Source organism: Echiichthys vipera, assembly GCF_963691815.1.
Source record: "Echiichthys vipera genome assembly, chromosome: 9".
Classification (NCBI taxonomy): Eukaryota; Metazoa; Chordata; class Actinopteri; order Perciformes; family Trachinidae; genus Echiichthys; species Echiichthys vipera.
The window spans coordinates 25997917-26024809 of NC_139834.1; the positions used below are offsets into that span (position 1 = coordinate 25997917).

General features: G+C 43.9%; 1 protein-coding gene across 8 annotated transcripts in view; it reads left to right on the forward strand.

Annotated features, from left to right (window-relative positions):
• The window catches only part of agrn (agrin), a 256975-nt gene that overhangs the window by 213200 nt on the left and 16882 nt on the right, over positions 1 to 26893 (forward strand). For 7 of the 8 annotated variants that reach the window (XM_083920018.1, XM_083920020.1, XM_083920019.1 and 4 more), the window contains 13 exons: positions 2025 to 2453; positions 4583 to 4708; positions 9942 to 10069; positions 13928 to 14042; positions 15538 to 15657; positions 15838 to 16227; positions 17679 to 17871; positions 20186 to 20401; positions 20958 to 21187; positions 22768 to 22902; positions 25529 to 25619; positions 25921 to 26085; positions 26576 to 26687. In XM_083920018.1, the coding sequence (XP_083776144.1) occupies positions 2025 to 2453; positions 4583 to 4708; positions 9942 to 10069; positions 13928 to 14042; positions 15538 to 15657; positions 15838 to 16227; positions 17679 to 17871; positions 20186 to 20401; positions 20958 to 21187; positions 22768 to 22902; positions 25529 to 25619; positions 25921 to 26085; positions 26576 to 26687 (2450 nt within the window). The remainder of the gene's footprint in view (positions 1 to 2024; positions 2454 to 4582; positions 4709 to 9941; positions 10070 to 13927; positions 14043 to 15537; positions 15658 to 15837; positions 16228 to 17678; positions 17872 to 20185; positions 20402 to 20957; positions 21188 to 22767; positions 22903 to 25528; positions 25620 to 25920; positions 26086 to 26575; positions 26688 to 26893) is intronic. The other variant, XM_083920024.1, reaches the window with a different exon arrangement.

Here is a 26893-nt window from a genome sequence, read left to right on the forward strand (position 1 = left end):
TGTCGTTTTTTCCTTGGCTCTGTGGCTCCCTTGTCTTTCCCCTATGGTCTCCTGTAACCAGATTTTTCCTCCCCCTCACTGCACGCAGCTGACACCACAAACAATCTTAATAACCACCTTTCAACAATAACTACACGGCTAAGACAAGCCCACATGACAAGGATTTTTTCCCTCTCCTTCCTGTGACATAACCGTCCCTTGCTCCACAGAGAGGAAAAAAAGCCAAATAAAGGCAAATGGACTGTTAAACCTGATTAAGAGAAGCGTCAGTTGAACAGACTGGGCTGCCTGTCCCTCTTTTCCTCTTCAGACGTGTGTTCTTATCCCTTGTCACAGAGCTCGCTGCTTAAGATATGCACACACACCCAAACACACATTATGCACTTCCCTTGGAGCAAGCCGCCTGACGCTAAGCTTGGCATCTGACTGACAGGTGTAGCCAAGAGGAAAGGCAATGCGTGCCACCATTCATGGTGATAGCATCACTGCTCTGTGCACCCCACTCCAAATCTCTCTCTATACAAATATCTGCAGAGGTTTAAGCTGACACCATGTGTGTCTCCCAGGCTCTCTCCCTTCTCAGCAGGTATCACATTTCACACCTCGGTGAGTAATTGCCGATCAAATAGCCGATTATAGCAGTGTAATTAAGTCCTACACATAATGTTAGGCAAATCCTAATGAGGCACAAATCTATGGTATAGGGTTTTTATCCTCTGCTCAGTTCATCCACACATCTATACTCGTGGGACGTAAAGAAGTAAAGGAAGAATGACAGTATCGTCACGCCTGCTTGCCTCGGCTAAATCAGAAGTGTTCACTTACGTAGAATCTCTCTGCCAACTCACTTCTCCCCCTCAGGAGTTTTTGTCCTATTTATCGTTCTTTTATCAAAGACAGTTTGTCCTCTTGCACCAGAGCTTTTTGCATTGGTAATGACGGTCTCTCTGCAGAGAGCCTCTTCTCTCTCCCTCATTTGGAGCGATTTTTTTGTCGTGTGTGTGTGTGTGTGTTTGTGCGCATCTGTTGACAACAGTGTGTTTGTGGTGGCGTTGACGGATGCTCATGCTCTCTACAAGCAGCAGTGTGCCGTCTTTGAAGCCTGAGTTAAAGCCGGCTTTTTTTGCCCCATTTCTATCAATCATTCATCACCAGAGGCACTGGCTGTTGGTGATTAAAGCTTTGCTACTGGAGGGCAGCATTTGAATATGGATATATAATTCATAGGCATTGGCAAAGCACGCATGCAACACACGAACATGCATATTGTGCACATGAATACATCCATATGTGTACACACACAAGCACAAATACACTAACACACTACACAGTTTGCATTGACACCAACTGGAGTAGTTTAACCATGTCTGGGTAACATTACTCATCTGCAGGCGGAACACACTGCAGTGCATATAACTCTGAATGCAGTATGTCATCTGTTGGCATATTCCATATTCACTCTCCATATGGATACTCTTTCATTACTTAAGGTTTGTCAGATAAAGATTCCTGACATCTCATCCAGTGCAGGCTTTTTATTCAGAGGTTGCTTTTACAAATAGGAGTGTGTGTGTGTGTGTGTGTGTGTGTGTGTGTGTGTGTGTGTGTGTGTGTGTGTGTGTGTGTGTGTGTGTGTGTGTGTGTGTGTGTGTGTGTGTGTGTGTGTGTGTGTGTGTGTGTGTGTGTGTGTGTGTGTGTGTGTGTGTGTGTGTGTGTGTGTGTGTGTGTGTGTGTGTGTGTTTTTTAGTGTTATTTCATAATGGCATTGCTGAGCATCAGGGAGAAGGGTTAGAAGATTAAAAAGGACATAATCATTCAGTAACTGAGAGTAAAAAGTTATTGTCAACAGTAGGTTGTAATAATCATTAAGTGGCTATGTTTTGCTTTATTGGCTAATTGTGTTTTTATATTTTTGGTGTGATTATTGAGGTTGTAATAATGCAGTTAGGTGAAGCGAAATCAGACATTTTCATCTTTGCTCCGTCATTCATCCATTCCTTGCTTCCTCCCCTTCCCTCCACCAGAAACCATCTCTGAGACAGCAGATCGGCCCACCCCCAACCCCCCAGCCACCACCCTCAGCTCAAGCGCAGCCGCCACCATCACCACCGCCGCCCCCTTCCACCCTAACTTGGTGGACGCCATGCCGCCTCCAAGGATCGCAGAGACCACTGAGCAACCCCCGGCCACGACCCCCTTTTCCACTATCACCCACAACCGAGCAAACCACCGCATCCACATCCAGCCTCAGTCGCCGCAATCCACTGCTGCTGTTGCTGCCACCACCGCCTCCTCTCGCCGTGGCCCTGCTCCCTCCGCTGCTGCAATCTCCTTTGAGGGTTCGGGCAGTGGGGAGCCAAGCGGGGACGACCAGACTGAAGAAGAAGAGGAGCGGGAAGAGGAAGAGGGTAGCGGCATCCAAGCGGAGGCCAGTGGGGCAGAGGAGCCTGTCGGTAAATCACTGCTCTTTCACTTCATTACCCATAATGCTTTGAGGGCTGTTTGGGAGGGTCTGTTTTTTCAAGAAGGGGTTGAAAAACTCATAGTCCCTTCCTAGCTGACATCATAACACATTCATGCCATCATATGTTAATTGAAAGTTACATTAACATCAGCAGGCTTCTGTGCAAATTGTTTTTGAGGAGACAAATTTCAAAGCCAGGCAGGCAGGGAAGAGACATCACTGTAAACAGATGCTGTTAGTGTCATTTCCACTTGCATAAGATGTATATCTCAATTTCAGACAGAAAGGAATGTATTTGCATGGTTCACTGTTTGCTACTTCACCCATGCTCTTTTCTCCCATTCCACCAGCGCGCTCGCTCTCAACAGCTAGCAAAACAAACCCAGACTCTGTAAAATACACTTCTGTAGGCCAGATGAAACTGCTGGCCCGCATCTGGGGATCTCTGGAGCCTGACTTGACAGGCTGATGTGACTGGGAGGCTGGGGTGTGAGTGTGTGTGGAGGCTGCGTGACTTGTCACATGACTAGACTCATATCTTTCTCGACATGCACTCCTGACTGTAACAGCAAGCTGCAGTTTCTGGGCCTCTGCCTGGACAACAGCGGATGACTGAGACTTTTCAATCAGAGATTCTTATTTTTCCGTTGTTGTATCCCATCCATCCATCCACCTCGCCTGACAGCTTGCAGTAACAGGATGGGATTGATGGAACAGCGAAGCCCCAACATGCTCTTCCTCAGCTCTTTCTCGTCCTCCCCTCTCCCAGAGTCTTAGATTTGTTCTCTTGCCAGAGGCTGACCAGTGTGTTCGGTGGCACGAGAGGCATGTAGCCTGTCTGCCGAGGAGACCCAAAGTCTTGTGGCTGTGCGTGATTGTGTGTGAATGTGTATGTGTTTCTCTAGATTGTGCGTGCATGCTGAAGTTTCAGCGTGCACATCACTCTGTGATACAAGAGTGAACAGATTAGGAGATTGTACGGTGCAGATTTGAACATGGATATTAAAATCTACTGCTCTGTGTACTGTGTGTTTTATGTATAGGTCTTATGTGTGTGTGTGTGTGTGTGTGTGTGTGTGTGTGTGTGTGTGTGTTAATCTTATCTCCCTCTCCCCATATCTCCCCATAGTTTGTCCAATTCCGAGTGCACGTATAACTGAGTATATAAATGTGAGCAGGCCAGAGGTGTGCATTTGTACATGTTTTTGTATCCGCGTTCTGTTGAAATCTGCTCTTATCTGTGGTTTGTGTGTCAGTGTGCGCTTGTGTGTTTCTATGACAGCTCTCATGCCTCCCACTGGAGTCATGCAGCGTCCCCTTTCTCTAGTGCACTGCCCTCTTACCCCTACCAGTGCTCTCCTCTTCAGCCCAGCATCTGTAAATCTGCAGACCACACGCCAACAGATGCCCTATAAACCCCAGCCGCCCTCCCTCCTCCTCTCGCCTCCTTTGACCGCGAGTCCTTGAGCGGGACGTCCCTCGCCTCTGACGTCTTTACGACTTGTTTAGCCGCTTGCTGTTTGCCTCCACGATTATTTCTAATCTCTGTGCGGCCATAAACTGCGCCGCTTCGACCAAGACGCCGCCTCCACCAACACCATCATTAGACAGGACGGAGCTTCGCTGCTATTACACACTCACGGCCTTCAGAGCGAGAATGCCCGGCCACTTTTATGTCTTTTATGTCCCAAGATACCCAGATATACAGGGACCGTAACGCCGGATATACAGGGAAGCCTTGAAGATAACTGTTAGCCAATCAGCAGTGAGCAGTTATCACATCCCCTCATCATTTAAAGTGCTGTGTGTGACATGACTGGCAACAGTGCCCATTATGTGTTCCCTTCCTGACAAAACGAGCTCCAGGTGTAAAATCAATTCCCATGAAAATTACATATAATTACTTCTGACAGATGCCTCTATTAGCGTCCAATCACAGGTCAGCAGAGTGAAAACTCACAACCATCTGCAGAATCGAGAGCAAATTCGGAAAAAAACTAAAGATTATGTAGGTTTTAGCCTCAGAAACACTAGCCATCCCCAGAGCCTAAAACGTCTCTTTCCTCTAACTGACTTGAATTTATTGAATTAATATGAGCCCCTGTGTGTCACCTCTAGGTCCCACTTTGGCAAGCGCCACTGTACCCACAGCTGAGGACAGGTCATCCTGTGACAACACAGAGTTTGGCTGCTGCCCTGACGGAAAGACGCCGGCCAGCACTCCAGAGGGCGCCAACTGCCCCTGTAAGTCAAAATGCCCCCTCAGAAGACACTTTCTCTGCCCGCTGATTACCTGGATACACCCCTGTTTTTTTTCCTCCTCTGTGTTTTTGTTTGTGTCTGTGTTTTACTACATTATGAGAGACATTGAATCCTGTTCACTTTATGTTCCAGGGGTTCATCATCCTATTTTTTAAGATACAGTAAATGTGCATCCACAGTAGCTAGCATTACAATACAAACCATTTGTGATTTATACTAGAGCTCGGCCTGATATGGGACTTATTAATACAATTTTATTGTTTATTTCAGGATAGCAGATTACAGTGTATTACAAAACATACACAACCTCTTCCAATGCTGTCTGTAGATTTTTCAAAACGTGAGAACTTTGTACATTTTGGAAGAGATTAAGTGTGCATACAAGAGCGGTGAAAGGTATGTCACAGGGAGAAGAAAATGGCCTTACAGTACATATATGACCCACTTGGAACAGAATTAAATGAATTTTTCTGAAAACGAAGAGAAAAAGTAATCTTTACCTTGACACGAATGTCATTTACTATACCGTATCTATCCACTCCTGTATTATAAGGGGAAGTGCTTTTTTTACCAGCAAATATCAAAATACCAAACATATATTTATCAGGACGCCTTGCCTGAAAATCAACATTTTGAAAATAAATGTGGGAAAATTGTAGGGACAGATTAGTACCAGATATGCTTTTTAGTGTTCTGTGAAGTCCCACCCAGCGTTGGCATTTTCAAGAATGATAGCAATTTTAGAGGGAAAAATTCCCTGATTACTGAAATGGCGGCTGTTTGATATAATAGTATAACAGTATAAGTATGGTAATAACCATCATTTTTGAGCTTGAATGAAAATAAACCTTTTCTATGTGGCTTTGCACCAATATGCCTCTGCAATGGTACTAACAAGGCTGCTTCTTTAAACAAATACTTTAACTTTCTTAAATAATATTCCACATTATTATACGTTATACACAATGAATTACATGACAATTCTAGAAATGGAAAAAATAAATAGCTAAATAAACACCAAGTTCAGTATCAGTCAATTTAAATAAATAACTATTCATTGACAACATTTCTAAATCACCCAAAGCATTGTTTTCTGCATTACATAATCTGTAAAAGAAAAAAAAAGCTTTCATATTGGACAACATATACGCGGATGTCTGCCTGTGATCGGGCAATATCAGTCGGGCTCTAATTTTTAAACGAAAAATTTAAATTTAAATAAATAAATAAATTTAAACAACAAATATTTTTGATACATGACTGGTCGCTTTCTTTCTGAGGGGTAGATGAGGAGATTGGTGCAACTTTCATGTCCGTGCGCTAAGAGCTGGACCTAGGAGAGGACTAGCCTAGCTTAGCGTAAAGGCTGGAAGCAGAGGGAAATGCACTTTCCACTTAATAACATTTGTATCTCTTTCTCTAGACAAAGGGGGGCAATCCCCAGCACATGTTATTGATTTTGAACTGTCTCCCAGAGCTTCCATTTTGACTTTCTGTTGGTGTTAACGTTTCAGTGTTAAGAGCCGACATCTCGTGCTAATGTTCACCCAACTGCACTGAATGCAGGGCGGCTCTTTCTCATCTAACGTCTCCTCTCCTATTTCCTTCTCTAAACTCCCTTCATAATTTATAACCTTAATTTGTTGATGCATTGAGAATCAAGCGGATATTTTTCTCACATTAAACGTTTACTTTGAGAATAGTGATGGTTTACCATCTGCCTTAAACAACCGCCAGATGAGCAGGTGTCTTTTTTTTTTACTCTGCAGCGATACTTTCATGAATCACCTCCCTCATGTGTAAATGATCATATTGGCAGGTGGTAGCAAGACAAAAAGAAAACACACACACACACACATAAACACACGGGAAGTGACACCTCAGTAATTCGTGGGTATGAATTTAGCGACAATTAGTTGTATGCTGGCTGATTACACGTGAGTTTCATTTTCTCTCGCTCTTTTCCATCATTTTGAATGAGGTTTAGATTGATACGAGAGGCATTTGAGGGCCCATGGGCCTCGCTTTATAAATAACCATCAGAATTTTCTTTCCCGCTCTTCCTGTCTTCCTTCTAGTTATTTTATTTATTTTAATCTCCCGCCTCTCCTTTTTTTCCCTCTACACACACACACACACACATACATCTCTCTATCAGTCCACAGCTCTCTCTTGAGCTGTATCTGACTCTTTTCTCTCCCTCAACTTAGTCAGTCTCGATCCAGTCTTGCGTCAGTTCATTTCTCTCTGGAGTTGAGCAGGAGAGAGTAGAGAGACTACCAGAGGCCGATGAGCGCTGTTGTACCAATCAGTGCCTTCTGCCAGACTCGGTTCATAAAGATAAAGAGCTTCTTTTTTCCCCTTTGCTTCTCCATCTCTCCCCCCTCCGTCCCTCTGTGGAAATCTGCTCTGTATTTGTCCCAGCGGTGTTAGTCTGACTGATTGTGAAAGGAGGGATTCTCTTCGGCTCCCTCGGGAGCACCAGGTCATGACTTGAAAGAGCTCGGGCCACAAATTAGTGCACCGAGTTGCATTTCTGGCATTTTGAAGGTCCCAGGGGCTTCCAATAAGCTGCAATCCATAACATGATCTGAAGACGTGAGGCCACCTTTGGCCTTCCACAGCCTTCTGCCTTTTATACGATTTTTACAGGATTTATAGCCCAACAGAAGCAAAGCGTGGAGCGGCCCATCTGTTGAGGTTGGATTTGAAGACATTTGTCCCCAAATCCAGACGATAGAAGCATTTTTTATATACGGTGTGACAGGGTTTAGCTGTAAGACAACAGTTGTGACAAATCCACTAAAGCCTGTAAATATTTATCTCAGCCGACAATGACGGGCAATCAATACTTCAGTCAGCTCAAGTGTTACCAATAAAAGCAGGCAGCGCGATTGGCTGATCGATACGCAGGATCTGTTTTCTCCTGAGGAGGGCTTAAACGATCCTCCACTCATTAGAAATGAAATGACACATCCCTCATGCTAGAATATCCGTCGGCCGCTGTCTTATTGTACGGTTCAATTTATTTTATCAAGAAAACGAGAAGGACGAATTTTCGCTAATCTACACATTTAGACATCAAACGGTGAAGTGGCTCGAGGTCAGCGGCGGACCGTGCATTTCAGACCTGCAGCGATGCCCTACCAGACTTAATCCACCTCTCAAAACCATAATTATGATGCCATGGCTCTACACATTATGCATTTAGACCAAACCGAGGCGTTGCATCACCTTAACATATAGTCAAGTACAACAGAGTTATATTACTCTACTGAATTTTACTAACTCAACCAACAGTATGAGCTTTAACAAGTTTCTTCACAAAACAGCGTCAAATCAATTCAATCAACCAACCAATCAAGTCTCAGCCAAAGCAGCGTCACAGAAACCTGCACTCTTGCTTCTGAAGGCGTAAGGGCAGATTTGGGACCCTGGCAACACATGATAGCTGAATAATGATTGGATAAAAACTCTAACACAAACGCCCCCCCTCCCAAAAAAAAAAATCTCGACCTGGGGCTGGAATCAGAGCAACCAACTTAGGAAAGCCATGAAATGAAGGGTATAGACTATGGGGAACAATTTAATACAGATTTGTGGAAAGAACATATATGAAAAAAATATATTTCTGATTATGTTTAGGCCAGAAGAGAAGGCCTTGCTGGCCTTGAGGGTCCACCACTGCTCAAGGTTCAGCCTAGTCCACACGATCACACACTCCAGGAGTTCTATGAAAGCCTTTCCGTATTCTGTTAGGAAGCTTCACAGTGGACCGGTCAGAGCTCGTTTAAGAGTGTATAAGTATAGATGTATGAGATTGTTTTGGGTTTAGATTTCTATCTCCAAAAAAGGCTACATAGCTGCATCCTTAGCTTAATGTGTTCACTCCAGGCCCTCCATATGTTACATCTAAACAAGGCAATAGCATTCATATGACATCAGAGATAATGAGCAGCGAAGGCCTGTGTGAAAGTTAATGGCACACTAAGCTCCAGCTACTGTAAACTCTCCCATATGCCAGTGAAGGCCTGACTAATCCATTACAGTGTACAGTTCACTACAATCTGATAGCCATATAGCTCTGTCCCTCCTTTTATCACACTCTTTCTGTCCCTCGTTACGTCCGTCACGGCATTGGGCTGGAAAATCACCCTCTCTGATGTTTGTCTTCTTTGCAGATTAAAAGTCAGATTCCTCTCGCTGCCCCCTCTCACTCACCCCCCCCCCCCCCCCCCCCCCTCGTGTTATTGGCCAAACCTCGCCCATTTGCCTCTACTTTATGGCCGCCGTCACATCTCAATCGATGTGTGCTGCCCCTGAAAGCAGTGTGAAGACAGAGGGAACGCAAGCGGGGCGGGTACGTGTCTGCTGTCCTTTTTTATGCAATTTTAACCAGGCTGTGTCAGTCACCAGTCTGGCAGCATTAAGGAGACAATTACGGCTATCTTTCATGATAATCATACAAGTGCTCTTCCCGTTCTCCCTGCCGTTGCTCAGACAGGGGCAGCTATGATTGATTTGGGCAATTTGTTCTGCTGATTACGAGCTGCGTGGAAGCATGGCATCAGCGCCTCTCATGCTCCTTCGTTCTTCACCTCACAGACGCACACAGATCCCCTCCGCTTCCAGCTTTATTTCAAGCCCCCCCCCCCCCCCGCAGCAGTAGAGAGCAAACGTACAGAGTTGATAAATGTTGGACAACATAACCCCCAAGGTCGCAGAGGGAGGCTCTCTCTTTGCTGAAGAAGGCACTTTTGAGAGTGCCTGTTAGCTGTTTCCTCTTTATAGTGTGTGTGTGTGTGTGTGTTTTTCCTTCATGTATTTGTGTGTCTGTCTAACTTGTTGTCTTTTTACCCAGCCCGCCATGCCTCGGCCAGCTTTTGGGATGAGTCTCAGTCTGGTAAAACTGGCCCATTTTTCCACCTTGTCTTCCCTCTCTTCTTTGTTCCTTCCTTCCTCTCATATCTCACAGTCCACCTTTTCCACCCCCACAACCTCCACCACCACTACGCCCAAACTCCAGCTCTTTTTAAACCCCCACGCAACCTAACCTCTCCTTGTCAAACACACACGAACACACAGTCCATTACTAACCCTGGCACGACCCTAAAACAAGCACTTTGTGAAGGCACCGGTAACTGAGTGATAGCGAAGGGTTTGAGCTGTGGTGTTCCAGTATCACATCTTCTTTCCTCGCCCCCTCTCCTTCCAGCCACTATGAGGTTCAGCGGTTTCCTGCACTTGGACCAGGTGGAGGGCCAGGAGATTTTCTACACCCCTGAGATGGAGGACCCCAAGTCGGAGCTGTTTGGAGAGACGGCCCGCAGCATAGAGAGCGCTGTAAGTGCTGTAGGAGCAAGTAGAGTTGTGAATATAGTTCAAGTAGCAATTATTATATTTCATTTTTTGTCAATATTAACTTGTTTACATTTCATTATTAAAGTGGGACTATACTGCCTAAAGAAGAAAAAACATTGACTGTAATTCACTGAGAGGTCTTTACAGCTGCAGCTTTACTTAGTCTGGTGTGACCAGTAGCTTATGGAGGCCAATATTAACAACTTTAAGGTACTGTAGATAATTCTGAGTATTCTTTGTGACTAGGGGTGTCAATCAAAAAATTTATCAAAATGAGATTTCAATTCCGATTTTTTAGCAGGGGCAGCAATTCTACATAGATACATAACACAGATGATACATATTTGTTAGAATGCAATGAAAGGCCCAAGACACTAGTGTTAGACTACTAGCAGCCTACAGCTGCACTTCTTCAGACCCCGTGGCCACTGCCAGAGTTGGAGTCAAGACACCAACGTTTTGCCCTACCCGTTTAGGTATGTAAACTGACAATAGTAAAGTGTATGCTCGCTGACGGGACTTTCCGGTGCATTCAGGTGCTATCGACTGTTGTTGTAAAGCGCCCATCTGCCATCTAGTGGCTTTTCTTTGTGGCAAAGCTGTCAGTGCTGAAACAAAACAAACAATTTAAATCGACATTCCAATCGTGGATTTTGAGAATTGTGACACCCACCTTGCCAGACAGCATGTTTATTGTCAACTGCTTGGGTTGCCATTTGGTTTTATTTCAACCAAGGTCCCATAATGATGTCTTTAAAGCTGCGCTCATCAGAAATTTGTATATTAACTACGGATAAAATGACAATGTAAAGTTAAAAGGTGTTGCTTATGCCAAACTCACAGAGAACACAGAACTTTTTATCCTCTCGCAACACCCTCCTTCATTTTTGTTTAAAACTGCATATATGGCTTAGTGTCTCTTAGCCTTCACTTATCCAGCGTGAAGGGGCCCTAAGGTAGAGTGAGCCCATTTCAGTTTGAAAACTCCAGGTTGCGTTGTAGTCTGGACAGGCAGAAACAGAGACGTTTGTAAATGATGACGTAGACACCCACGTCAGTCAGTCATATCAGTTAGGTAAGCGATGGATAATGCTCCCAGCACCACTTTAATATAATATAATATTTGCTTTGCGACAACTCCCAGTCTGTGGTTTCTACTGCCATTACCGCTTTATACTCATGTGTTACTTTCAGGAACAGTTCCACCTCGTTGTCAGTATAAGCAAACAACTCTCATTTATGGTTTTCAACCTCAGAGTAACATCAGAAAGTCTGCTTCCTACACCGGCCCACACACAGTCCCTTGTGTGGATGGAGAGTTTTGAAACACCAATTTATAAAGAAAGCGTATTAATGTGCATCTTTGGTTTTCAGCCCTCGAACGTCGCTCACATCAACACCATTTCCAGCTAGAATCAGTTGACACACTATACAGTGGTGCTTTAGTAGAGATCATTAAATAAATACTGCTATAAAGCATCTGACTCTAATGATGATTGCCACTTGTGGACACAGTGGCCCCTGTTGAGCAAATGTTACACTGTCTTACGTTGAATCCTCATGTCAAGAGTGGAAAAGCATCGTTGAGACACAAACTCTTGACCTGATCAAATTCTTTGAGCTCCTTCAGGCAGTATTTTTTTATTGCAGGTTTTACAGACATGACACCTCTGATGCTACTGAGCCATATTCTGCCACATTGGGCTGGAGTGACTTCTTTGGTCAGTGATCTGATAGAAAAAGAACTGATAAAAAAGAAAAGACAATCACTGGCTGCGGTCAGAGAGGGACATACATCATATTAGAGGGAGACAGAACAGTCTGGCTGAAACAGTATTAGATTTTGAATGAAAACATTTTTTTCACCCAGCTAGGTAGGTATGTAGGTAAGGACATTACCATCTGAACATGTACTGTATTTCTTCACGTATACATTGTATACATGACTAATTAAGAATCTTCACAGAATTGGGGGCTTTTGGTTTCAAGCACAGCATTAACACTTTAGGATGATTTAGCAAATACACAATAAGATGCCTCCAGAAATTCTCCAACTTTAATAAGAGAACTATAAAAAATAATGTAACATTTTTTTCAGTTGCTTGCCAAGGATTTACAGCACCAACAAGCAGCATGGAGGACATGTGAGATTAATTTCAATTTTTCAGATATTTGAAAAACCATGTCCTTATTCTAGATATTAATCTCGTATATAATACCCAGCTTGAGTTTATCCTGCCTGTTTTCTCTGTCAAACTCAGACCTTTGAGCAAATGCCTCTGTTGTCAAGCCAGGGCCTCGCTCCTCTGATGAAATACGTGTGTGTCTGTGTGTGTGTGTGTACACAGTACACATCTACCAGCTGGTGAATCGTTGTCACTAACCTCCACTGGGACCTAATCTACTGCCTCACAGCAATGTATGTGTGTGTGTGTGTGTGTGTGTGTGTGTGTGTGTGTGTGTGTGCGTGTGCGTGTGCGTGTGTGTGTGTACTCACTCACACAAGCCTGTGTGTCTCTGAAGCCTCGTGAGGCCACTTGATAGCGACCACCCCCTCTTCATCTTCCAACACTCACACTGAGCATGTACAAACATACATACAGTACAGCCTACACACACACACACACACACACACACACACAGTATAAAACTGCAGCACATTTCTTTCGCAACTGGTTACAATTATTGAATATACTAGGATATGTGAGAGAAAGAGAAGAGAGGAAAGAAAGATGAGGTGGTCAGTTTGTCCATCATTTCCAACCCCAAGCTTTGGGGGACTTTAGTTTTTGGCCCGTCTATGTTGCCATCAAATCTCAACCAACAAATCAGAGGCGTTCGGGACATGTAGGAAATTATCTGATGAGTGTACTTAATCGTCAGCATCACTGACGGAATCAGACGCTCTGAATCAGACGCTCGGGATCGGCACTCACAACGTCATGACGGACAGAATCTTCTATTTTGTTGAAAAGGAAAAGCAGCCAAAACCAATGATGTAACTCTCCCGCGGACAGGCAGCGGTGAGCAATAAACCTTATGCCGTACTTCAAAATGATTAGTCATTTCCACCACAAATCACAAGAGTTCCAGCTGAAAATGTCGCTGTCATAGAAATATCACATAATAGGGCGATCCTGTTTAAAAACATAATTTGTTTGGACAATGCTTGGCTTTATTAAAATGAGTGCGATGCAGATGGGGCGCGTGGGGAACAATGGAAGCAGCCACTCAGTGAATGCTCCAGTAAAGTGGGTTAGCAGGCCCTGTGGCTCCTGTGAGTTGAACCAGCAGCTGTAATGAGGACGAGGCGGAGGATATTCCTCTTGTTTCGCGTTGCTTACAAGTGCTCGAATGTGATTAATCAGAATTATGCCGAAACACCAACTGCATATGAAACTTTTTTGCATAAAAATGGTCCAATTTTCTAATACAATATTGGCCCAGATTATTTGGCTAAAGGCAATTTAAGTCTTCCTGCTGTAATTTCCCTGTTGGCTTTCTAGTCAAACCTCCTTATGGAGCTCCTCTGGCACACAGCGGGGGCATCAGAAGCAGTCAGAAGTACATGACGGGGTTGCATGACATTTGTCTTAGCTCCTCCCCCAAACTTGTCTCGATAATTAATGCCACGGCTGCAGCTAAATGTCAATTTGTACACCCGCAACCAATTGAGAGGCAGTCTTTCTTCCTCGGAGATAGAGTACAGTCTTCTGGAATTGGACTCGCTGCTATGATAGTATGGAGCTCATTACCAGCCTCATTTATCATCTCTTCTCTCTGTCCGTTCTCTCCACCCACTCTCTCTCTCTCTCTCTTGCTCTCTTTCTCTTTTCTCAGCTCAATGACTTGTTCAGGAAGTCGGCGGTGCACAAAGACTTTATGAGCGTCCGCGTCAGGAACTTGGCGCCAAGCAACTCCATCTTGGCGTTTGTGGAGGCCCACTTCAGACCAGGTGAGATACCTTCGAAGAGAGCGGAAGACTTGAAACGAACGAACGATCAAGTACTCTCGCCAATAGAGAGGTACAGTTTAGCTTTGTTTCCCTTCATCTTAAGGCGAGAAAGATATCTCAAATATGTTCTCGTTTGATTTAAAAGTAATTGGGATGAAAGCTAAGCCACTGGCCAAGGACGATCTAATTATTTCCATGCAGAATTAGCCACCATATCACCACTTTAAAGCACTTTACATTCTTCACTTGAAACTCTTGGACTTTAAGGCAGAGAAGAAAAATGTGTTCTCTCCTGGATCCTTTGCTCCGGCACTTTGTATTACTCCTCCTACACATTTGTTGGATAATATGTGGAATATTCCAAACACTTTTCTTAAAACTTAAACATCTGGTAAGTGGGGCCCATTTTGCCTCTATAGTAGGTGGCGTTACAGAGACAAAACCCTCTCAGGGGTATTGTTAATGCATATTTTACACAATTCATCCTTTTACAAAACATGACCCAGATGTTAATGTTTTAAAAAAAAACATATTCATTTCCTATTGAGGTGTATTTCGGTGCAGGTAAGTATGCAGGTTATTAATGTGTCTATAATTAGTTCAAGTAACAAATTGAAGTGGATTCTGCATCCTTGGCAGAAAGATGCACTCCCTGAATGCTTTCTACTTGCTTTTTATTAGGCTCATAATACTGTTATGAGACACTGACTGTTTTTTCCTCATGTGTGTCTTTTTTTTAATTTTCTTTTTGCTGCCAGCTTAATCACTTGCTTGCAACACTTTGCCCCAGCGTTAGTAAACATCATAATAAGGTTTCCACTTCGATGTTCACATTGAGGTTTTCATCAGAGCCAGGAAAAGTTCCCTGAATGACCGTCAGGTGTTGGCTTTTGCTCCTTTTCAGCGCCTCTTTGTGCCTCCTGTACAGTTAAAGGCACAATTTTTGATCATGAGAAAATCAGAAGTGTGCCAAAGAAAATTCACAACAGGAACGGAACCTGCTGCTACTCTCAAATGGATTGACAGATGTCTTAATACGGTGGCAAACTCGAGATGACAACTAAATGTTTGTTTATTCTGTGAAAGGTTTATTTTACTTTACGTGAAATAAGTTCAAAATTATATGATTAACACCACAACTGAGCCTTTAAGATCATTTTATATCATCAAAATCCAACCCTCCTCCCTACTTTGCTTTTTTGATTAGCATCGTTTAGTGCCCTTCACACCGCGCATACGGGGCAACGTTAAGCGTCTCTCCTTCATGGCCTGTAAAGCGAACATCTGCGGCAAACATTATGAGAGCGATTCATCTGGAAAAAAGCAGGACAAGCAGTGGGTGGAGGACAAGTGGGCCCTGGAGATCCCCCACCTGTCATACACAGGGATTTCAGATATATCCATTGTTCCGCTAAAGAAGCGAGAGTCCTGTTTTTGCTCTGGAGTGCTCCTCAGAGCCCTTGGTCTGAATGGTTGTCCCTCTTGTTTATTATAGATACAAGATACACGGTGGAGGACATCGAAGGAGCCTTGCTGAAACAGCTGAAGGCCTCTAAAGACACCAGCATCGCTGTGAAGAAGCCAGAGGACGAGAATATTCGCTTCACCAATTATGGTAATACACTATGGACTTAACAGGAGAGTGTGGGGATTAAAACAATGAAAAGGGATTTTAAAGTTATTCATGCGGTGATTTATCAAAGGTTTTACGGGTCTTGAACAGGAAATCTCAGGACTGCAGGCTCAACATACTTTAACGTCTAATTTCCTTTGTTCTCTCCACCTGTGTTGACAGGCCTCTCCTCCATCCCCTTCTTCACCACCACCACAACCACCACCACATCAGTCACCACAGCTGCTCCCATCACCACCACCAGGCCGCCGCCGACCTCCCCGTACATCACCCGTCGCCCGCCAGGCACTACCCGCAGGTCTTTCAACAGCAGACGTACCACCACAACCTCTGCACCCATCACCACACCACTGCCCACCACCACACCAGCTATCACCACGACCACACTGCCCCCAGCCACGACCGTAGCCCATTTCAGAGGCAAGCTTCACCACAAGGCCCAGGGGCCCTGCATGTCTCACCCCTGCCTCCACGGGGGCACCTGCGAGGAAGACGGCAATGACTTCAGCTGCAAGTGCCCCGTCAGACGAGGAGGCGCCGTGTGTGAGAAGGGTGAGTCGGCCGGCTGCTTCTTCTTTTGCTTTCTGCATAAGGCAAAAATGATTCTCCTGTATTTATTATTACTCTCAAAAGTTTCAAAGTGTGAGCTTATTTCAAACTCTAAGTGTCTAAATCTAAGAAAATGAGCCGGAACAGACTTTTCTTTAATTTTGTGCTATTGCAATAACAAAGAAACCACCAAAGGCTGACGTTTACAGTGACTCTGCAGTAACTGAGAGGATTTTAGGCACTCCACATCCTATTGTGCCAATCACGCCTTTTAGCTGCTCTATGATCAGTGCTTAGCACATCCTCAAGGGCTTTAATATTTATAACGTAGCAGAAATACACCATTATGGTTTAAAAATATATATATTAAAAGGAATGTTTTATTTAATGAAACATTTATTGTAAAGAATATAAGACATGTATTATTCCTTCTGTTAAGCAGTAGTTTTGTCTAATTGAAGCTTCACAATGTGGCTGTAAAGTGACACCTTAAGTAGCGGTGCGGGCAAAGACTCAGTTGGTGCTTGAATATGTAAATGCATTATTATACGGTTGGTCACAGATGTGGATTTATTGAGTCACATAAAGCTCAACAAGACAAAGACAATGAGAGCTTTGGACAGAGCGACAGTTTTATAATATCATTTTTTCCAAACTTGAGAACAAAGATTTGAGGTGTAATTGAGTCAGAAACAGCCTTAAACTCATCTCAAGTATTTCCGACACGTTCAACATCAGCACCATGGAGAACATCATAATTCAAGGAGAACTTCTTGAGAAGCTTCTCTGTTTCTTTCCTTTTACCCTACTTTGGGCTTTTGGGGGGGGGGGGGGGGGGGGGGCGAGGAGTAACCTCATGCAGCTGCATCTTAGGATAATTGAAAGTAATTGCTTTGATAGGGATTAGCTGCTGAGAAACAGTGTGTGTCTGTGATTTAGATTGGCTGAATGAAGTCCTGCACACACACACACACGTGCTCACACACATGCGCCAGCCTCCCCCAGATCAATCAAGTCATTAGAAAAGAGGGAGCTCATCATCTGCCGTTCTCCTCAGAGAGACGGACAGAGAGACAGGACAGATGGATGGAGAGAAAAAGGGCCCGGGGGAGAAAGTGAATGATAATAGTCATAACTGTCGAGTGGCAGATAAACAAAGGTTTCCAGTGCATGTGTGTGCATTAGTGCTTAAATGTGTGTTACTTGAGAGTTGGTTAAAGCTCCGCTCCGCCTCTTTCTCGACCTTCTCCTTTTTATAAACTAGTCAAGCATTTCTGAAAAACATCTTTCCTAAAATAAACTGACAGAGGCTTATTTCTCCGTCATCAAGAGCCAGTGGCACACCACCTCCGCTCTCACTTAATCATGCACATTATATGCCTATTACACTGCGATAAACGATTCATGTACATTAGCAATGACTGGATTGCCTTGTTGTCTTCATTCCTCCACAGTGATCAAGTACTTCATTCCATCATTTGGAGGCCAGTCCTACTTGGCTTTCCAGGCCATGACTGCCTATCACACAGTCCGCATCGCCATGGAGTTCAGGGCGTCCGAGATGACCGGCATCCTGCTCTACAACGGCCAGGAAGGCAAGAAGGACTTCATCTCCCTGGCTCTGGTTAACGGCAAGGTGGAGCTCAGGTGAGCGTGGTGAGAGTGAAGAGGGGCAGCGACCTTGTCAGCTGTTGATTCTGCTGCTCTTTCATTTGATTAAGTGTGCTTAAACTTTAACGATCCCCGCGGGGAAACATTGTCATTGGGATGTAGATAAGAACAACAACAAATAGAGAGCACTGAAGATAATGAGGCAAATAATTACAGCAAGTAAACATGTTGAAAACACCACAGCCAAAATAAAAAAAATAAATAAAAAAAGACGACACAGAAGCTTCTGGACAGATTTGTAGGCTAAGGCAACGAAGGCATGCTTTCAGAAATGTGTTCAAACTTGCAAATAAGCTGCTCGCATGATCACGTTTACAGATGGTGGGAACATATGTACAGAAATATGTGCTGGAGATCCAGATTTGGAATTTGATTTGTAATTTTTAATAACATAAATACAGTTAAGGTTTGCGCTGACAGATGGAAGCAGTGACTTATAGAAATGGCTCAGAGATGCATTGGACTGAACGTGTGCATCACGTTAACACTGTGCCTGTCCGGACAGACAAGAATCTGCTTGATAAATATAATATTTAGGAAGGTAAGGTGGTGATTCAGGTTAAAGTTCAGGTTATAGTTGGATGAGACAATAGGCCCCCGGGCACAAACATGGAAGAGACCCCCCACTCTGTTGGAACTAGACACCCAGATTGAAAGAGTCTACTTTAAGTCGTTTAGTAGTAATTTTAGTCATTGTACACTTATTTTTAGACCGTTTTCTATGTGGTAATTTTACATCCACTCTTAGTTGTTTTGTATGTCTGTTTTTTTTTTTTTATCTATTTTTAGTGTTTTTACATTTCTTTTTTCCCTCTGTGGTCATTTTACATCTGTTTCTAATCATTTTGCGTCTAGTCTATTTTGTCACTAATTGTTCGTTTTGTGTCTGTTTTAAGTCACTTAGCATCTCTTTATGGTCATTTTTTTGGTTGTTTTGTGTATACTTGTGGTCGTTTAGCATGACTTTGTGGTCATTCTTTGTGATTTTTAGCAACGCACGATACTGTATATCCTGTGTGACAGGAATTCATTAACCATCTGAGATTATACCACATCATTTATACATCATTTATTTTTGTTCATTTACGTATATACCCTAACATTACAACATATTAATTTGCATTAGGCTGTCGCATTAGGTAATGTTATAAATTCTTTTTAGCAGAAACTTGGGTTTTGCAGCAGGTACCTTTTAGTTTTTGGGGTAGTATAGATCCAACACCAAAAACATTAGATCCCATGCTTCCCATAATGCACCATTACAGTGTATTTTGGTACACAAACACACACATCTTTCAATCTCCATTCCCTCGGTTTAAGATTTGTGGGCGCAAAGCCAGGCTGAGTAGTAAATTAACTGGGACATGTACAATTGGGGCAGTGTCCCTTAAGATCTACATATAACAGGATTTGAACAATGTGTTTTTGTTAAGGCTTACAGTCGGCTGACAGAAACCAAAAGTTGCATCCCATCTGTCTCAATTGGAACATTTTCCTGGCAGAAACCTGCAGAAACACTGAGTATTCATCTCCTCCCAACAGTGGAACTGTGTGCATAAAAAATAATTTGGGGGGGAAGGCTGCTTCTTCAGGAGAGACGTGAATGGACTAATTAGAGATTCTGCATGGCGTCTGTTTTGGACACCATCCACTTCCCTTATCTTTAGGGTCTTGTGTTTCACCCTGACCCTTCAAATCCCTTTCACGTCCCCCCTAACCTGGCCAGGTGAGATTTCTCTGCTCACAGTGAAATCAATGGCAAACTAAAGGAGATCATTAGTCACTTGTGATGTTCAAATGGAGCTCTTCCAGAATTATGGCTGCAAGATTACCACCCACAGCTCTGCAAATCCGAGACGTAGGGAGAAAAAGGAATTATTTGTGGCAGATAATTACTCTCAGGTTGTGCTAATACTACCATATGTGTGGGTGCAAATACAGGACGGCTCTTTTTTTGTCATGATGTGACCTTTTTCCTCAATAAAACCTCATTACATAAAGGGTGTAATTAAAAAGAAGGTGTGCATCATCTTTTAGGCAAGCAACTGCCTCATTCCAGTCACACAGTTTTCTCAAATGGGAAGTGCTGTGTCTACTTCCTTTCATCCCTCTCTGTCTGGTTGATCAATATAAGCATATTCCTTCTAGTCATTAGGCGCTGCTTGATAAAGAACAACACTGTGTAGAAAATAACCTCCTCAAGGGCTGCAAACAAATAGGAAGAACGGTAGAGGTATGCAGTGATTGCTGGTTAAAGTTGACAGAATGTACATGCTTTGCATCCTCTCAGGTTCAACACGGGTTCGGGCACAGGCATTCTGGTCAGCAAAGTACTAATCAACCAGGGTCGCTGGCATCAGCTCGTAGTGACTCGCAACAGGCGCAACGCCATGCTCAGCGTGGACAACGAGCCGCACATCGAAGGCGAGAGCCCACGTGGCACAGACGGCCTCAACCTCGACACCGACCTGTTCATCGGAGGAGTGTTGAAGGACATGAAGCAGGAGTAAGACCTTCCATCTACAGTTACACATTGTTGTGATAACGTTCAGGGCAGGAGGTCAATTAACTGTGAACTCTTAAATTAAACCTTTTCTTTTCTCCTCTTCAGGGCAGGAGGTCAATTAACTGTAACTCTTAAATTAAACCTTTTCTTTTCTTTTCTTCAGCTTTTTTTATTTCAAGTCCATTATCCAGGTTTACATTTTTGTTCATTTTGCAGATTTACCCTATAGTGGGCCCCACAAGCCCTGGTTGTGGTAATTTAGCTAAACAACAAGGTTGGTCTGCGTGTGCACTAACTGATAGTAAAAATATGCTCTTGAGATGAGTTTTGGATTGGTCATTGGTCTTATAGGATGGTTATAGTATACAGCTGGATATACTGTAAGTGAATCATAGATAGCTCCTGGTTAAGCAGTTATTGAGAATTTGGAATCCCCGAAAATTCCTCTGTACATTGCTGCATTAAATGTTTCAGCAATATTATACAGCATACTTATTAAGTAGTAGTTGTAACTGCAGGCTGTGTGAAACATACATTATTTCCGTTTTTTCTTCAGTGTGAGGGAAAGGACGGCGGTGGCCACAGGTCTGGTGGGCTGCATACGCCTGCTGGATGTCAACAACCGGGTGATCAACCTGCAGGAGAGCGGGGGCGACAGTCTGTACGGCAGCGGCGTGGGCGAATGCGGCAACAACCCCTGCCAGCCAAATCCCTGCAAGAACGGTGCTGCATGCCAGGTCAAGGAGGCAGAGATGTTCCACTGCAAGTGCAGCAAAGGATTCTGGGGTAAGATGCCAACATTAAAAGAAGCTACAGTACTGCAGTGGTGCAGGTCAGCAGTGTTCCTATTGGTCATGGTGGGACAGTCATGGCATTTTCAGAGGTTTTCTTCCAGCGTTAGTGCAGGGAAATAAGTAGAAAATATGTCAATTCATACGTGAAATCTCCAGACGTTTCTTGTTAAAAGTATGTTGATATCTCTGCTTTGCCTTCTCTTCTGGGATTCACTGTGGTCATGACTTACTCACAAATCCTAAGTAAGCTTGACAGCCTAATTTGACAGTGTAACTCGTGGCCCCAGCAGGAGTGCTGGAAGTCAGTTTGTAAACACCATCAAAATTGTGTGTCCGACACAGAAACGAGAGATTAAATGTTAGCACAGAAAACACGAAACTTCTACCAAATGCTTAGTGATTGGCCTTTGGCCTCTATTTACTTTCACGTCCCGTCCTCCTTTTTTTTTTTATCCCTCTTGCACATGCCAACTAACAAGCGACTCAGAGAGAAAATAGCTGAGAGCAGATACCACGAGCGTGCCCCTTACTGGTTGTACGGCAGCTTAGTGCTGAAAGTTCCCCACCACAACCAAGTTAATTGTCAGAGTGAGCTTTTATGTTGAATAGTGAAGGATTTCATACTCACATGGGCGCAGCTTTGGTGTGAGAGAAACAACCTCTCAGCCAAGCTCTAATATTACTTGAATTTACAGTAAAATGGTGATCAATCCAGTATCACGTTACGTTATTATTGCCTTTTTATATAAGAGGGGCTTTTATGTTTAGCTGTTATTGAGAAGCCTCAGAAGAAGTAAAGTAACCCTCTGCTCTGGAGAAACACTGCTGTGATCAAAGTGGAGTTGGCAACATGGTGTAAAATGAATGGTGATAATGAGAACTGGACTGTTGCCTGCAGTGGACTCACATTCAAGTTAATTTTGTCATCATGTCAGTTTAGAAAGTGGGCAAGATTGGGCTTCTGAAGGAGGGGAAAGCCAGAAGAAAGAATAAATGGGTGGAGAGGGTTGTAGTTGGAGAAAATACATGTCAGAACAGTTGGATGAATGAGCGGGGGTGAGAGATTAGTTGAGTAAAAAGATGTTAGAGAAGGAAGATATATGAAGAAGAGCTGTGCGAGGGAAGGAGTAAGAGTGGAGGATAAAAGCTAGCTTCCAAAAGTGTGAGTGAGGAAAAACGGGGGGAGCCCTGTGAGCTCAGCGGGGATGGGGTTCATTAAAGTACTCTGCTCACCACAGGCTCTGACTGCTAAAGTAATGATGGGTGAATTCAGATGGGCTGTGGCAGAGGGCAAAACCATCATCCACCAGACGCTCCCGAGCCTTTCCCGCAGTCGGCGTTGGCCCCGAAACATGGCCGCATGACGGGGAGGCTCTCCACTGTTTAATCTGGACGTGTAATATTTCCAAATCCTATTAGAAAATGACCTCTATTACAGAGGAAATCCTCACAATCCCGAGCTTTTTGTCTCCCCCTCCTCTCAGATGGAATAAAAGAGAAAAGTGGTTTAAATTGTTGGTGGTTTTCTCATGGAGGGTTTGTTTGTTTGGCTGTGTGTGTGTGTGTGTATAGGTCCAACTTGTGCTGACGTCCATGACCCATGTGAGCCCAACAGATGCCATCCATCCTCCCAGTGCCAGGCGCTGCCTGAGGGAGGCTACAAGTGCGAGTGTCCCATGGGACGTGAAGGGAGGCACTGCGAGAAAGGTAATCAGACTAAACACTGTGTATCCTGGTGTAACTTAATGCCTCAGTTGTTCTCTGCGGTGCTTATCAAGGAGCGCCAGTGTTTTGGTCCGGAGTCAGCTGAATAGTGTTTTAATTTTTGCCTCTTTTTCTTTCTGCTCTGTGACATTTCCATCCAACCTGAATTGAAAAAGGGAGATCAAACGCAGAAAGAAGGAGGGGGTGTGCACCTTCAGGCTGGTAGGGGATGGGAGGGTTGGTGGGTTGCAGAACTGAGGTAGATGATTGGCCCCGTCGGGCTGTTCACCACATCGACTCTGCTACGCTTGTTAGCGGGCAAGCAGCAGCAAAGCCGCAGCCTTCCTTCACTCCCTCACTGCCTATCCGCCCACAGGTGTTGTGTTGAAACGTGTTTGTTGCTACTTAGCTCCACATGGCAGAACTGGGCGGCGGTTGGGGAAAAGACCAGAGCAAAGCTCAGCTGCTTTTGAAGTTCATCATTAGCTCTTTTTCTTTGGTGCTGTCGCAATTTGAAGTCTACCTATTTTCCCTCTCTGGCTTTATAGACGTTGTCATGAATTTTTGCAGAAAGTCTTTTGTAACTGTAATTGAAAGAGAATGTACTACACGTGCACATTCCTACCAAAAGAGACACATGCAATCTTGTGGTGCTGGGAATTAAATAAAACCAGATGGGAATAGCCTCCATCCAAGCCCCGAGTCCCAGTTAGCAGGTGGTTAAAATAAATTGAGGTGAACCAAGATCAATGAGAGCGTCTCCCATTCCAAAAGGCTATTTTTTCACTGGAATCAATGAGATGACTAATCGCATCAGTCCTCCCTGCCCGCGGTGATTAATGGGAGCGTCAGTCAGCCGGAGTGTCAGCCCCAGACAGGAGCTCACAGATAAGGCGGCAGTCAGGCAATCGTACCCTCAGAGGGCTGCACTGAGAACAGTTGAAAAGACAGGTAGCTCACAGCCCACTCATCAAAAGCCTGAAGGTGAATTAGTCGAAATAGTAGGTGTGTGTAACCCGGTGTATGCGCACATTCAGTTGAGCTATGGTCTCCATTTCAATTCTGCCAGGGTTCGTCAGTGCAGCTCGCTGCTGTAATATTCACCATCAAGGACTTATCTCAAGGGTGTTCCAATAGTATTGAATGGCCTCCTTTTCTTGGTGTTTTTACCCTGTGAAGTGTAGATCATTACATTATTTAGTGATAAAAGCAGGATCACTTGGACTCAACTGGTCTTGAAAACCTAACTGCTGGGGGGAGTTTAGATAAAACAATGTTTTACATTCAGCTCCTTAGCTACATTTAGCCGGAGATAATTAATGTATATGGGTGTGTGTGTGTGTGTGTGTGTGTGTGCGTGTGCGTGTGCGTGTGCGTGTGCGTGTGCGTGTGTGTGTGTGTGTGTGCGTGTGTAAGTGTGTGTGTGTGTTATTCACACTGTAAGCAATTCTGCGGAAGAGCTGAGTGATTGGGAAGCTTTGATTGCAGCCACAAAGTTTTTAACTGGCAAAATGTGGATTAAAGTGCCTTTGTTATAACCTTGCTTAATTTTATATTGTTTTGATGGGTTTTCATTGCAAGTACTAATTAGGCAGCATTATTCAAATATAATCAAAATTACCTAAGAGCTTACTGTCAACCGGAGCACTGTGCTTTAGGCTTTTATTTCTGCTGCGTTTTGGAGGATTACTCCGAAAAGTTCAACATAACTTTTCTCGGCCGTCAAGCTCAACTCCCTGTACGTCCAGGGGGTTTTTTCATGGTCACTCAACTCATTCTGAAGCCGGGACCTCTGGTGGCTTATTGATCGTGCTGCTTTCATGTAGAACACTTGGTGAAAAAGCCAAAAACCCATCAACGCTCCTCTATAAGCAGCTCTGCTACTCTGATAGAGTTCAGTTAAGTGCTCAAATCGTTGTGCAAGACAATTTTTCCTCCTCCTCCATGGTGCGTGCCATCATCATTAGCAGTCTTCTGCACAATAGTTAATTAGCTTTCTCATCTCCGTCTGCCTTCCCCATCCTCACTCCACTCAGCTAATCCTAGCCAATTACCAATAAAAGCTTTCTTGCCGGCTACATAGGTATGTGTGTTCTTTTGTGTGTGTTTGTGAACCAGAGCGTCTATCGTATTGCACATGCTTCTGAATGATGGTAGTTTTTAAAAAAAAAACACCATCAACACATACCCCCGGGTGACACTTGAATGATTTTTAATGTCAAGCCACTTGTTAGAGGGATGGCACGTTGCCTGTCTTAATCACTCCAGACAGCCGATGTAGACCCATCGCAAAGACATGAATTTGTAAAAGGGCCTGCCAAAATACAATCGCTGCATTATTTCATGGGTCCCGGCAGTGGTGTTTAACTCAACATGTCTCCAAAGGTTCTTTGTTACATTGTGGCGGGCTGTGTAATCAGTCTGACATAAGGGTTTCGGATTTTTTTTTTTTTGTTTGTTTGAATTTTTGTCGTGAAAGTCTTAATCCCAAAGGCTATGAAAACACAAATCCATCTCTTTCCATAATGCTGACAGGTCCCTGAAAGATGTACGGACTATCCCTGAATTTCAATTCTGTCAGCAACAAAAATGGGACCTGAGGGGGAATATTGTCTCTTTGTTTTTCCAGTGGCTGAGAGGAGAGGGGCTTACATGCCACTATTTGACGGAGACTCTTACCTGGAGCTGAAGGGGCTCCATCTCTACGGGCATGATCTGCGGTAAGTCCCATGTCTCTGCATGAAACACACATATTGAGTACACTCATATGTATTACTTGACAACAGATATCGTGTAGTTAACATAGGCAGAGCCGCTTTCTTTAAGCCTGATTTGAAGTGACGTTTAGAGCTACACAAATAATGCCTTAGGCCTAAGCATGTACAATATATAGTCTTATATCTTTACCTTATTTCCATATAGACAGAGTACAAGCAGACAAGCATCTTTTGCTTAAGTCGGAGGTATGTATAGCAGTGTATCTCTAACTCTTGCCTGTGTCCACTTGTGTTGTTTCTGCAGTCAAAAGGTTAGCATGACAGTGATTCTCATGGCCAATGACTCCAACGGTTTGATCTTCTACAACGGACAGAAATCGGACGGTAAAGGAGACTTCATCTCTCTGTCCCTCAACGAGGGCATCCTGGAGTTCCGTTACGACCTGGGCAAGGGACCGGCTACCATCAGGTCAGCGTCATCTAAGAGTGTTAAAAATGAGGAGACGTTGTATATAGACTGAAAATGAGCACTTTGACCCAGGAGACCAGTATTCGTGTCCAGAATGAAAAGAGTTCTGTTAACTGTTGGTTACGCTTATTTGCGTTCATTACAGACGTAATTTACATAGGTAAGTTGATTTATGTATTTATTTATTTTAGTTTAGTTTTTCCCAAACTGAAACACAATTACCTGCTTTTTTGCCTTTTGTCTGAATCCACAAAACTGCGAGCGCAGTGAAGTCCTATTGTTTAAGGTAAAAGTGACGTCACGAGGGGTCCTGAAAGCGCCTAAATAGATATTTTCTAATGACTAAAAAAAAATGTTCAGGTGCTGTTATCGTATAAAATGGCATATGAACATGCTGCATATTAAAGTAAGTACTGAACACAGCAGTGGGTTTTTAATGAGTCTATGTGTCCTAATAAATGACTCACCTGAGTGTCTGTGTGTGATTCAGGAGTAAGGAACCAATCCAGCTGAACGTGTGGAACACCATCAACCTAGAGCGCTCCAACCGCAAAGGAGAGATCATGGTGAACAAGAAGGACCCTGTCCGAGGAGAGGCACCGGTAAGAAAGAGGGCGCAAACAAGCTCCTGCTCATGGTTCACCTCCAGCTGATGGGCCTGTTCTATGCTTAGCTTTGCTGGTGTCGTATGAACTGTATTTTTTGGATCATCTGCGTGCTCTTTTCCGTCATCGCCATAACCTCAGGCTTTGTTGCCCCTATTTATTTTTTGCCCTTGTAGAGCCGGTTCAACTCGCTGCATCAGGCA